At 45.2% G+C, this 15000-nt stretch overlaps 1 protein-coding gene across 1 annotated transcript in view; it reads right to left on the reverse strand.

The window, feature by feature from the left end:
* Positions 1-15000, reverse strand: part of klhl32 (kelch-like family member 32) — a 48090-nt gene that overhangs the window by 8331 nt on the left and 24759 nt on the right. The window contains 3 exon segments of the mRNA XM_042105851.1: positions 4838-5053; positions 7799-7897; positions 10811-10918. Of these exon segments, the coding sequence (XP_041961785.1) occupies positions 4838-5053; positions 7799-7897; positions 10811-10918 (423 nt within the window).

A 15000-nucleotide genomic window follows, 5' to 3' on the forward strand; every position in this document is an offset into this window, starting at 1 on the left:
AGTTGAAGATGTAGAAAGAGAGGTGTAGGGGAGCTCATTAGTATTCCATGTGTGTGTGTGCATGTGTGTGTGTGTGTGTGTTGGGGGGAATCAGGAGATCAAACCGCTGTGAAAAGGATATTGTGCAAAGCTTGGCGGCTGAGATGGACAATGTGCATGCTTCCACATAACATAAATGGCTATTGTATTCTCACAATACCTTTGCTTAATTTCACACAGCTAGACATACACTTACTCACACACTCACAGTAACACAAGGGCACAGGTGTATCACTAGCCTGTGAAATAAATATGCAAATGGTTCACTGCACTCGTCTTATACACACATACACACACACACACACACACACACACACACACACACACACACACACACACACACACAGCCCAGAGTAGGAGGAGCAGGACAAAGGCAAGCTAATTGAACTTGAGAGCAATCTGAGGATGTTTGGCAGCAGAGGCGTGCAAGTGTGGGCGAGATGGCCACAGATAAACGATCTCGCTATCAGCCACACAAAGTGGCTTTTAACACTATCAGCACACCGACAGCAAACTTATTACAGCAACACACACACACACACACACTCATGCCTACAACCCTTTCTGTCACACACACACACAATACAGACAAGATACATAAGCAATCACCGCATTACACAAAGACAGCAGGAAGGTCAGTACTTCTACACTGCATTCTTTCTACTGCTTCTGTAGAGTTTTCCAAAATGTCATCTCTGCATTCTTTATCTCCAAAAACTCCATTAATATCTGTGAACCATTTTTACGCCATAGAGGGGGCATTACGACGCTATGCAAACCCTCCCAATAAATGCAGCAACACCAAAGACCCAAGGGCATCATATTCAATGCATCATCTATACAGACACAGGGATTGCAGTCTGTCTAGGAAACATACAAGAGCAGTCAGTCTTGAAGCAACACACTCACCCGTTTATATCACACCCTTTCTCTGAAATGCTTTACTTACTTTCTCTCTGCAGTCTCGCAAATTTGCAAACTGGACGTTGTTTAAAAAGCACAGCGAAATGCTATATCCACAAAGGAATGCACGGTTTTAATCTGAATTTTACATACACATGTATTTACATGCTTGGGATTATGAATAATACCTGACACGCGGTATGCTGAGAATACACTCTTGTTAGAATTCAAGATAATGATGTAAAACAGGACACTGTTTACACACACGCACATAATACAGTTTATACACTTCTGTCATTCTGTACATCCTTTTTCTTTCATCCTATCTCTTCTCTATCCCCCTCTACTTACAGATAGAATAAATAAGCAAAAGAGAAAAGACAGAGTGGGCAAAAGGGGGAGGAGAGAGAGAAAGAGAAAAAGAGAGAGAGAGAGAGAAAAAGAGAGCGATGGAGAGGAGGGAGAGGTAGGCAGTGTACTGTCTGTTGACTGTGAAGGTCACGCCGGATCAGAGAACTTCCTCGGGGCAGAGAATAAATTAACTCCCTGAATACACACACACACACACATACTCTCTCTCTCTTTCACACACACACACACACTCACTCACTCCCTCTCTCTCAGAAATGCTAGTGTGATACAGACGAAATTAAAAAAAAAAACCGAGAGAGACTAACCGTGTGAGAGTGGGAGTGCAATAAAAAAGGGAGAGCAAGCAAGCAAAGACACACACACAGTCACACGCACACAAACACACACATACACACACACACACACACAGTCACACGCACACACACACACACACACACACAGTCACACACACACACACACACACACAGTCACACGCACGCACACACACACACACACAGTCACACGCACGCACACACACACACACAGTCACGCGCACGCACGCACACACACACACAGTCACACGCACACACACACACAGTCACACGCACGCACGCACACACACACACACACACACAGTCACACGCACACACACACACAGTCACACACACACACACACAGTCACACGCACACACACACACACACACACACAGTCACACGCACAGTCACACACACACACACACAGTCACACGCACACACACACACAGTCACACGCACAGTCACACACAAACTGGTAAAAAAAAAACAAAGTGGCAAGAAAATGTGATTTCCAGAGCGTGAGCTTCGGCGAGCTCTGGGAGCGTGACGATGATTGACGGGCACAACTATATCAGGGTGGCGTCATCGGGCGCACGCTCCGCTCCTCTCCTCTCCTCTGCTCTCCTCTCCGCCGGCAGGGCCGCGCCAGCCTCAGCCGCCACAGCCCCGGTGCCCATCACACATGCCGCGTTCCGTCTGATGCCCAAATTAACCTTCCTGGCGCGGCTGCGGAGGCCAAAAGCGGCCTAATCAGGCCCTGATTATGGCGGCGGCGGCTGGTTAAAGGGTCAGGGTAATTGTGGCATCAGAGGCCTGATTGTTTTCAATCAGAGGGCCGGCCGGAGTGACAGCCGGGGGATTGGGGCGTCTGATGGAGCCGCGGTGGGTCTAATCACGGGAGGAGGGGGGGTGGCGGTGGAAGAGAGGGGGGGTAGGGGGAGAGTAAAGGGGTACAGGGGGGTGGGGATGCTAAAGGAAAAGGAGGAGAGGAAAGAGGGGGGTGGGCCTGATTGGTGCAAATGAACAGTCAAAGCACTGCCACTGCCACCACCATCTACACACACACACACACCCTCCTCAGTTCCTTGCATGCACTCACACCTACTACCTCAGCCTTTGTCAGCTTAACACACACACACAGTAGTCCTAAACACAGATTTACTAGCAGGCATTTGTGTATGTGTGTCTGCGTGTGTGTGTGTGTGTGTGTGTCTGCGTGTGTATGCGCGTGCACGCAAAAGAGGTGCTCTGAAGGACAGAATGAAACAAAGAGGCAAATCTCCTGGGAAATATTTCTAGGACACCTAAACATTTGTACATTCGTACACATTGTCACATTCACCTACACATTGCACCATACAGTATGTCCACTATGCTATCTCAGGCTGTAGTCTTTCAGTCTTAAGACACTGACCAATCAGGAAAAAACAAAGCCTTCTCAGCAGAAAGGCCAGGTCATTACATTATATTTGCATCCCTGCACAGTAGTACATGGTCATCTGCTGCCCATTAGAGGTACAAATGTACTGTATTAGATTCAACTTTATTAGATTAGATTCAACTTTATTGTCATTGTGTACAAGTACAAAAGTACAAAGACAACGAAATGCAGTTGGCATCTAACCAGAAGTGCAATGTGATATACAAAGTATAGACAGGTGGTGCATAGGCAGGACAAGTTATATAGTGCAGTGTAGATATAAATTAAACATAAATATGTGCAGTGTATTAACAGTAATCTTATAAGAGCAGACTAAAATATGGCTTTGTAGTATGAACAACATGTACAGATATGTGCAGTGTAGTAGCAGTAACATTATAAGAGTAATACGAATAATATAGATATATGCAGTGTAATTAACAGGAAGAACAGAATAAATATGGATATTTAGTATGAACCATACAGACAGACATGGACAGTATGTACAGCTATCTGCAGTGTGGTAACAGTACCATTGTAGTGCAGAAACGGGGGGTGGGGGGGGTCTGTTGAGGGGCAAAATGTTTGTCCCTGTCAAGGTTGCCATGGTCATGGACACTTTAACAGGCAATTGTATGTACATGAATATACATGTAACCATATCACTAAGTGCAGTAGCGATCTACATCTGGAGAGCACTAATTAGCAGATTTCTTGACACAAAGCAGAACTAAAGACTAAAAATCTTTCACTAGCTGAACTTTTCCACGCCTGCATACTAGAGACGTTAATAACATCTGCTGCTTACCTGTCAAATTATGTCCAATTAAAATGGTTTCACACACAGTCGAACACACGGCCCTTTCTCTGCGTATCTGGGTTGCATATGTGTCTCTTACATCACAAATCACCAAAAGGATTAACAGGGTCTAGCTGTCGTTTGAGAAAAACGTGATTGAAAATCTGGAATCAAGTAACCACCATCCTAGGAAGTTTATTTTCATACTATTTGGTTTTATGTTGTTTATTTTGTTGTTGTTGTTTTAGGTCATATTTGGTGCAAAAGGAAATAAAACATTGGACATGCCTGATAGACCTTGTTAATTCTCAAAATGATGATTTCTTAGCACACATCTCAGCACACATCACACTGCACGATGAGCATGATTATCTTCCTAGCTGCTGCTCACACTCTGCTGCCGAATTAGCCATTGTCCTCATTGGTGTGTGGGTGGAATGTGGCCACAGACTTTCCTGGACTTACCCAGAGCTCCTTTCAACTACAATGGACTTGCCTAGTCCATTTAGGCAAGTCCCTCCACTCGGCAGCCATATTGTAACACATTTTGGGCACTTATCGGGCATCGTGAAGCCTTGCGCGTCACGACACCAACCTTGCTCCAGCGGCGAGGTCACAACACGGTATTGGCACGATGTATTCAAAACACACCACATGATTGGCACAATGTATTCACATGTTGACTTTTTTGCCGCGGAAGGGGAGGGATATGTGTAAACACCTGCCATATTGGCATTACAAATTAACCCCATGCATTTCTATGGAGGATTTTTTGAGTGCTGTGTCTCCTCATTAGAAAGTCTTCTGGCAAGGCTTTGTATTGCTTCTAAGGCAGACCTCATTATATCTGTAGATATACATAATTTAAACTCAGATGAACACATGCACTTCAAATCCCGCCTGTCTGACCGTCTCTGATGTGTGTGTGTGTGCGAGTGTGTGTGTGTGTGCGTGCGTGCGTGCGTGCGTGCATGTATGTACCTGTGTGTGATTGTGTGTTTGACTCTCACCTGCCAGATCTCCTCCTCGCTGAGTGAGGTGAGGCGGTCACTCTTGAGCGCCTCCTTGAGGAGGCGGTAGGGGAGCAACAGCACCTCCTCCTGGTGGGAGTGCTGCAGCTCAGCCAGGTGCTCCACCAGGAAGCCCACTACCGCCTCTTCCAGCGCTGGCAGGTGGAACAGGTCGGCCAGCCTGTACAGGTCCAGGTAGTTCAGAATGCTCAGCTCCTGTTGGTGAGAACAGGTGAGTTTGGTTAGGATAGGTGTCTGCCAGGACAGGTGTGTTGTTAAATTAGGGGAGATGTCTGTCAGTGTGTGTGTATGTGTTCAGGTGGAGCAGGTCAGCCGGTACAGGTCCAGGTGGTTCAGACTGATCAGCTCATGACGGCACACACACACACACCGAGAAGTGATACTGGGAAGAGCTGAGGTCAGGACAGATGTGTAAGTTTAGGACAGGTGTGGTTCAGGCCAACCCATTGTGCAGACATGTGTGTTAGGATAGGATAGGCTGGTGTGAGGACAGTAATATGAGAACGTACTGCAGTATTTAGCTTTGCTATGCTGCTGTAATCAAAGATGGGGATTAAATTATTCAAGATTAAGGTTGGGACATGATCAATGATCAATGAATTAATATTAGAACAGACTTTAGAATGGGCCAGGACTGATCTGGATCAGAGTTCACTGTGCAACATTCTATTTTATATTTGATTAGTGGGTTCTACTGGGGTAAGGCTCTGAAGACCTACAACAAAGTAACAATGCATCACAGAGTCTTTGGATGATATCACACCGCCGTCTCCTAACACGGAGCAATGAGACCAAGAGAAACTGTCTCTGCCACGACACAAAGGAGAAGAGGCTGATATAAGGGGCTTGAGATAATAAGATGCGGCGATAATGACAGAGTGTGAAAGCAGAGAGAGAGAGAGAGAGAGCAGTAATAGAAGGAATAGGCTGCCATCTATTGGATGTAAGAATGAAGGTCTTAGAAAATAATAAAAAAACAGAAGCTGTATGACTCATGCAAAATTCCTTATGATTTGTATCCACTGAACTACACATTCAACTCACCTCTACCTGTCACGGTATACTGTATGAATTAGGCTTATAATGTACTCAACATCATGTGACACACTTACGGTATAGGCTACAACAAATACTGTAAAAGAACATGCAGCCTAATATGGGCAAACACTCTGCACTGCATAGGGATGGCCTAAATGATTATTGTATAGCTCATCATTTTCATCTAATGACAAATCTTTTTTTTTTTTAAATCCAAGATGTAGTCAGCACAGCCTACAGCAAAAACCTATAGGACTGCACAGTGCTGTAGGTCCATTATTCTACCAGCAGATGGCGCATGGAAGATTAGAGCGTGTGTGGCACATGGAGACAGAAAAAAACAACAGGAAGTGTGTCAAGTCAACTGCACCAACAAGAGACGCAGAGCAAGAAAACGTCCAATGCAGAAAGAGGAAGAAATATCGAAATCACAGATATTACTCGAAATTAGACTTTTGTCTGTTTGACTGTTCTGCGCTAGCAATTCCGTATTGTGTCAATAGACCCTTTCAAGAGAGTTCCATTATCAGCATCATAGTTGGCCCCACAAGGCTTCCGTTTTAACATTCCATATGTTATCTAAATGCAGAGGAAGTAGATTGGGAACCAAATAGAACGTTCAAGCATTGTTTTTGTTTTTATTGTTGAAAGGGTCTATACAACCCTTCAAGGATACCCTTGTGTACTGGAGTTTGAATTTGAGAGGGGGATTAACGGAGAACCACTGAAGCAGAGTGCTAACGTACTCCACACCTCCAGGGGGGTAGTATGACCACAAATTGTCCAGCTCACCTGTATACGGTAGTGGTGTTGGGTAGCTTACCTGTATGAAGTAGCATTAGGACAGGTAGAGTATCTCACCTGTATGAGGGGGCAGCCGTGGCCTACTGGTTAGCGCTTCGGACTTGTAACCGGAGGATTGCCGGTTCGAACCCCGACCAGTAGGCACGGCTGAAGTGCCCTTGAGCAAGGCACCTCACCCCTCACTGCTCCCCGAGTGCCGCTGTTGTTGCAGGCAGCTCACTGCGCCGGGATTAGTGTGTGCTTCACCTCACTGTATGCTGAGTGTGTTTCACTAATTCACGGATTGGGATAAATGCAGAGACCAAATTTCCCTCACAGGAAATCACAGGATCAAAAGAGTATATATACTTATACTTATGAGGTGGTGTTGTGTGGCTCACCTGTATGAGGTGGTGTTGCGTGGCTCACATGTCGTTCTTTAAAAAAAATTGTGGTCTACTGTCTTTCTATATCTGTCTAAAATTATGTACCTGCTATATGTTAAAAGGAATAACTGTAATATTGAAGATGTATATGTATATATTTTTGTACTTTTATATCTGATACAATGTTGATACATATATTTTTGTAATTATTGTAATTTACTGTGTATATGTAGGCTATGTTTGTACAATCTGCACTAAGCACTTTACACATACTGGGACTTTATATCAATGTTTTGTAAATTTATGGATTGAATGTATTAACTATGAAACTGATTATCTATTTTTCTGTATATGTGTACAAATCTGCACTAAGCACTTTATACATACTGGGACTTTGCATCAATGTTGTATAATTGATTGATTGATTGAATGTAGTAACTATGGAATTGATTATCTAATTTGATTCACGTGTGAGTAAGGACAAATGGAGATATATATTGATGGTACATTGTGAAACACTTGTTGGTTGCCTGAGGAAGAGCCAGGGGCTCGAAACGTTGCACGCAAAATAAAAAACCTTCCATATGGTGTGTGGATCACTCTCTTTTACTTTTGAACTCTTTCCTCTGATCCAGCACCCATCCGAAACGGTGAAAAGGGATGTGCACGGTCACACGTTTACTTATTTGGTGTTGTGTGGCTCACCTGTATGAAGTAGTGTTGTGTGGCTCACCTGTATGAGGTAGTGGGAACACAAGCTGAGCAGCTCCAGCAGCTGCAGATGGCTCCCAGCAGATAACACATCCTGAATCACCCCCGGCTCTAGCACAATCTGCACACACACATAAAAACAGTCTTGACCACCTGACCCACTACCTTTTAACAGGAATCAAGAGCACACTGTATTTCACATTTCACCTACTAACCCTTAAAGGAGTACCGGCACACCGGTGTGACGGGAATGTTGAGAAATGAACGTTCTAAAGAATATCTGGGTTCATTGAATTCAACATAGAATTTTAGAACCTTCAATTGTTGCGGAACTTAGAACGTTCAAAAACCTACACCTTTAAGTAGGCTATGTGCTATCAGAAGAACTGGCTTAAAGAAGATGTGCATATTCTTTACTCTATTTGATCTCAAAAGCGCTTTGCCTACACAGCCATAGACCTCTGAAGTTCGGCTACAAAAAAGCTGCCATCTTTAAGATCCGGTATCTTGTGATTTTTCATATGGGAAAATAATGCAGGGGTTTTGAATTATCGCAATTATCGGGGATGAAGAGGACTGATATGCAGGTGTTTTGCTCAACACACTTTTGTCCTCTGCCTTCGAGTGGCTCTTGTGATCTTCGGTACGTTAAGACAGCAAACTTAGATTTTTGCTACCCCAGAGCTAATTTGCAATGCAACTTGCCATAGGTAGTTAGCTTCAATTAACACCCGGATCTCCTAATATGGGCAAAGATAGCAGCTTTGGTTCTTTTTTGTAGGCGAACCTCAGAGGTCTATTTGTAACATAGCTCGCCACCACTAAAGTCCAGCAGGGATATGGGTTTATTATAAACCTGCATATCTCTTCCCAGTGGAGGGAGCAGTTTGGTTGCTGAAAAGGTTCTTTAGTTGTATGGAATTGTGAAGGATATTGGGAGCTTTAGAATGGTGGATCTACTCCCCCCAGACAGAAGAAATCCTATTCCTAGCTCAGAGAGACAGACAGGTAGAGACAGAGAGAGATAGACAGATGGAGCACATCAGGCAGAAAAATGAGAGAGAGAGAGAGAAAGAGGGACAGATGGAAAACATATGGAAAATGTAAACAGACAGAAAGACAGACAAACCGACAGGTGAGAGAGAAAACAGAGAGAGGGGAAAACAGAGTAAGAGAAAAGTGAGAAAGACAGAAGGAACACATCTGGCCAAGTAAGCCAGCCTGGATGTGGGCTAGTTCTGGCCCAGAGGCGGCTCAGATGTGGCCCACATAATAAGGCCTGAACACAACACCAACTGCCATCTGGAATATCTGTCACAACAGCCTGTCTCTCTAACATAGGCTTCACCGCGGCTGTGTGTGTGTGTATTTGTAGATATTCAATGTAAACGCACATGTATGTACCGGTATAATGTAGTCTTCCATCGCAGTCATGGTGAGATATGGGGGTATCTGGCAGTATTTGGTGAGTATTATTTTGCAGGTGGTGTGTGGAAGCTTTGCACTTTCAGTGGTGGTGCTCAAAGCTTGGTGATGTCTTCCATAAGCATGACGTGACATCTGAGCCAGGCTTAGCTCTGAAGCACTAAAGCTCACCGATCTTTTTTTTTATCAATATTTTGCTTGCAGTGCTTGTGTGGATCCCAAAGCTCCCCTGATAAGGCTGAGGGTCCTGAAGGATCAACACATCACATGAAACAAATCCTCCCTGAGGGCGCACACCAAAACTGTGTCATCTGGAAGTTTGCTCCATACAAGGCTTTGTGCTGCTGCTAGGGCAGACCTTGTTTCCATATCTGTGGATGTACATCATTTAAACTCAGATGAAAACATGCGCTTCAAATTCCGCCTGTCTGACCATCTGTGTGTGTGTGTGTGTGTGTGTGTGTGTGTGTGTGTGTGTGTGTGTGTGTGTGTGTGTGTGTGCGTGTGTGTGCGTGTGTGTGCGTGTCTTTGTCTGTCTGTGTTTGTTTGTGTGTGAGTGTGAGCATCCATGTTTATCTGACGGTGCATGTGTGTATGCATGCAAGTGTATGTTAGAGGCTTGTGTGTGTGTGTGTGTGTGTGTGTGTGTGTGTGTGTGTGTGTGTGCTTAAGTCCCTGCTGTGTTTGTCTGGACAAGCTACGTTGGACCAGCAGGTTGACGTTGGCCTACATCCATAATTTCCTCTCATCTCCTGGGAAAAGCACCATTATTCCTAATTAACAACATGAGCAGCAGCAACAGCACAAACAACATCAGCAGCAGCAGTAGCAACAACAGTAGCACTAACACAACCTAGTCTGAACTGATGCACACTGAGAGACCGTGAACCTCCCAGTCTCCTCTAAACACTGGAGACCCATCCACCCACCCATCCATCCACCCAGACGACCACCCAAACACAGGAGGCGGGAGAGGCTGGAGCAGTGATGGTGGATAATGGGCGATGACTCAGTGCTGTTTTTAGTCAGATTGTTTTGGAGTGTGTTATGGAGAGCTTCAGCTGAGGAGTGTGTGTGTGGGGTGGGGTGGAGGGGGGGTAAGTGTGTGTGTGTGTGTGGGGGGGGGGGGGGTTTGCCAGGGGAGCGTTCAGTGATCAGAGAGCAAACAGAGTTAGACAGAGTGTGTACTGTCTGTGTAGGAGGAGGTTCTGGCTCACACTTGGTGTGTGTGTGTGTGTGTGTGTGTGTGTGTGTGTGTGTGTCTGTGTAGGTGTGTGTGTGTGTGTGTGTGTGTGTGACTATGAGTGTGTGTGTGTGTGAGAGAGAGAGAGAGAGTATGTGTGCCTGTTTATCATCCGTTAGCCGGATATGCACTAGAATCATGCTGAGCACTTTTCTCAGGGTGGTGTATGCATAAAAATGTGAAAGTTGTAGATCGGGGGTGTGTGTGTGTGCGTTTTTGTGTCTGTGTGTGTGTGTTCTGTTTGAGACCAGTGCTGGAGTGAGCGAGTAGCTTCACCTGCCCTGTGTAAACAAAGTGGAGTATGTGTTTGTGTGTGTGTGTGTGTGTGTGTGTGTGTGTTTGTGTGTTTGGAGCAAGTGGCCTTACCTGTCCTGTGTAAGCGAAGTCAAGGGCGTGCTTCAGTCCCACACAAGTCACCCCCTGCAAGTTGACCTCGTCCGCCTCACTTTCCATCATACACAAGCTGAACATGGCCTGCAAATCAGGAAATCAGGTAAGGGACATGCACACACACACACACACACTCATAAACACACACAGGTCTTCATACACACATAAACTAACTCACTCACACACACATACACGCACTCAGTGTGAAAAATATATGCACACATATAGTTTAGCACAACATGACAGCATAAAAAACACACTCACTCTCACACACACACACACACACATACATGGGACAAGTTTGTTATTCCACCGATATCTTAAAAAACATTAATTTCCAGCCTGGATGGGTGAGAGTGAGAGTACACGCACACAGACACACATAGACAGCGCTACCCACACACTGTAATAATCAGAGCAGTGTTGCGGCCGTGCCCACTCCCCGCTGAGGCAGAGCTAATCAAACGTATTGATTGATCGGTGTCTCGCAGTGGGTGGATGGGAAAGGCATCGATCAAAGCGCACTCTGCACAGGAAGTGGCACACACACAGATCACACACAACAGAGACTGGGGCTGAGCCGCACACACACACACACACACACAGACATGTCCTTCTAAAGTGCAGGAAAGTTAACTAGCGCCTACACACTGTTCTCATTTATCGGATACTAATTAGTCTCACTCTCTCCACCTGGAGTTGAAAAAGAACAGTAGCCACAGTCCATGGTCATGCTAACAGCCACAGTCCATGGCACCAGCCACAAGTAATGCTAAAAGCCACAGGTCATGCTAACAGCTATAGGTCATGCTAACAGCCAAAGGTCATGCTAACAGCCACAGTCCATGGCACCAGCCACAGGTAATGCTAAAAGTCACAGGTCATGCTAACAGTTATAGGTCATGCTAACAGCCACAGCTCTTGCTGACAGCTACAGTCCATGGCACCAGCCACAGGTCATGCTAACAGCCTTGGCCATGCTAACAGCCATAGCTCATGCTAACAGCCAGAACCCATGCTAACAGCCACAGTCCATGGCACCAGCCACAGGTCATGTTAGCAGCCCTATTCAAGGAGTGCACCTTCAGGAAGGAAAAAGTTTTGCCATAATAATTACACATGTGACTCCACTAGGGGCTTGGTGTCATGCCTAACAACCCCCATTAACTGTTCTAAAATCAATGTAACCAACAGCTTCATAGGGCGTATCGCTTAACTTTCAGTCAGCAGGACATTCTACATCATTATTACATGCTGGAGTATAAGGACCACATTGTTTATTTCTCACTTTCTTAATTAGAATATGACCTGAGAACACAGAAAATATGGTACACATGTAGGCCATTAAAATACAGAATTTGTTCTGATAAGTATAAGTATATATACTCTTTTGATCCCGTGAGGGAAATTTGGTCTCTGCATTTATCCCAATCCGTGAATTAGTGAAACACACACAGCACACAGTGTACACACAGTGAGGTGAAGCACACACTAATCCCAGCGCAGTGAGCTGCCTGCATCTCGGGGAGCAGTGAGGGGTTAGGTGCCTTGCTCAAGGGCACTTCAGCCGTGCCTACTGGTCGGGGTTCGAACCGGCAACCCTCCGGTTACAGGTCCGAAGTGCTAACCAGTAGGCCACGGCAGTCCAATTTCAATCTCAAACTACCCTTAGATCTGTTGTTTTAGCAGAGTTATAATAACCAGTCACCCAAGGGGTAAGCTCTCGATGGAACTGTCGTTCCCCACCAAGGCCACCGATGGTCATGCTTGGCCTGCCAGAAGCTGCTGGTAGATACCGCTACGATGGGGGTCTCGAGATCTGCTGCTGACTTGACCGTGGCTCACCCTAAAACTGACACTGCGGCGTCAAGAGCTTTTTGGCAGGACGCAAAGTGGAGGAGCCACCTGAAAAGCACTGTACATCTCCAGTGACCCTCTTCATTGTATTCCCAGGTGGTAATACAGTGTCAGCTTGCCTCATCAAGGTTCTTTGAATAGAAACCTTTGGCCACACACTTTCCACTTTAGGTGAGCAATGAACTCTTCCAGCTGTAGCTTTTCAATAAGATGTTCGATCTGTCAAAGTGTCGTCATCTTCATACCAATGTGTCAGAACCAGAACCAGTACCAGTACCAACCGGCTTCAGCTTCCCCCTTGAGAGATTGGTCATTATAACACTGCAAAAACAACCAATCGAATAGATGCAAAAGACAAGAAACCGATCCAGAAATGCACATTTCTTTTGTTTTTTACAGTCCCTCTATCTTCTGGTTGAATTCGAATAAAGACAATGAATATAAACATATATGGTCATTATAGCATTGCTAAAACAACAAATCTAATGGGTGCCTAACACTTTTGCACAGTACTCTATGTTTGATGCTGGTGGCTTTAAAGGAAAACTCTGGCAGTTTTTCACATAGATCTCTGTTTCTCAAAGTCACTGAGTACTGTCAGTAGGAAAACAGAAAAAAACAATCGGTGCCTCCTAGCTCGAGTTGCTTCAGCCAAAAACCTTGAGCATGATGACAGCATGATTTTAAAGATGCCCCCAGAGTGTAGCACTGTAGCTGCCTGACTACTCTAGCTGTTGGCTACAGCAACTCGAGCTAGGTAGTACAGACAGTACTCGGTGACCTCGAGAAACGGAGATCTATGTGAAAAATGACCAGAGTTCTCCTTTAAGGTACCTTATTCTGTATTGACTCTGGTTCTCCAGCAACTGACCACTCTGATCCATCCCAGAGTTAGAGATGTCTGTTGTGAGACTGTCCTGCAGTGCTTTGAAAGTGTTCTGATTCTACAAGTCCCAAGGTCCAAACCAGAGCACTGTGAGAAAGTGTTCTGATTCTACAAGTCGACCCAAGGTCCAAACTAGCCTGGCCTATGCCTGCCTATGTACTTCCGCTCGATTTCTTTTCCCTACAGTACTCTGTCTGGAATAGGTTGATTCGCCCTCGTTTACTTCGGTAGTTGGGCAGCCGACCTAACCAGCGAACAGAGGGTGTCCCTGAGAGCGATTACGTTACACAGGCATGGTGTTTCAATTACTACGTCCCCGCCCCCGAAGCAGACCGCTTGGAATACATCAACGTAGGGAGCGAAGGGCTTATGAAATCTTTGAGCAAATGTGATTAAAAGGCGCAAATAAGGTTGGTGTGAGTTTTTTTAGCTCTTTCTAGTTTAGCCTATTAACAGGAGTGTCACGAACAAAGTCACAGTCGAGTAGGATGTTATATCGTCAGCTTTGTCATACCTTAATTTTGTCACTTGAAATACGAACGTACCCAAGTCAAACTTTAGTTTAATAGGCTACATGGTCGCGTCAAAATCGCTATTTTTCAAACACTAAAAACAAGTGAATTGTTCAAAACCTTTCTTTTAGTAAACTCAAAAAAGTATCAAAAAGGTAGTGGCCCTATAGGATTCCCATTCAAAAGGTCATTTCACCCGAAAATGACAACGCATACAAGCTTAAAAGTGGCGCTTTGGACGTACTTATGCATTTATATGAAAGTTTGACTTGGGTAGCCTACATTCACAAAACACCATATGATGCATTTTGGCGAGAGTTACGGAGATGAAACTTATGACTGTTTGCTGATAAGATGCACGCTTGCTTGTTAAGGGGCGTGATGCAGAGAAACTTCTCTGTATGATGAAACGCCGGTTGTTAGTGATTGGTTCAAAGCGGTTCAAAGGAACTCCAATGATTTTAAACCTCAAACTATGCCCTCCCACCCGGAAATAATCGTTTGCCTATGGATCTAGGCCAGACTCTCTGCAAAGTCAGAGAGTCTGGTTTCCAGGCTAGGTCCAAACCAGAGCACTGTGAGAAAGTGTTCTGATTCTACAAGTCGACCCAAGGTCCAAACCAGAGCATTGTGAGAAAGTGTTCTGATTCTACAAGTCGACCCAAGGTCCAAACCAGAGCATTGTGAGAAAGTGTTCTGATTTCTACAGGTCTGCTTGTGTGTGTTTTTTTTCTTGGGTGGTCGCTAAATTTATCCTCTGAGCTCCTTTATCCTCTGTGCCGTCTTTTTCTCTCCTACAAGCTGCCGGCACACCACACCGCCTGCTCTCCTCCTCTTCGCTCTCGCTCTATTTCCAGCCCACCGCCCTACTTTCAGAGGGTGACTCGACCTCGGTTCACATTGTTTAAAAC

This window comes from Alosa sapidissima, chromosome 10 (assembly GCF_018492685.1).
Source record: "Alosa sapidissima isolate fAloSap1 chromosome 10, fAloSap1.pri, whole genome shotgun sequence".
NCBI lineage: Eukaryota > Metazoa > Chordata > Actinopteri > Clupeiformes > Clupeidae > Alosa > Alosa sapidissima.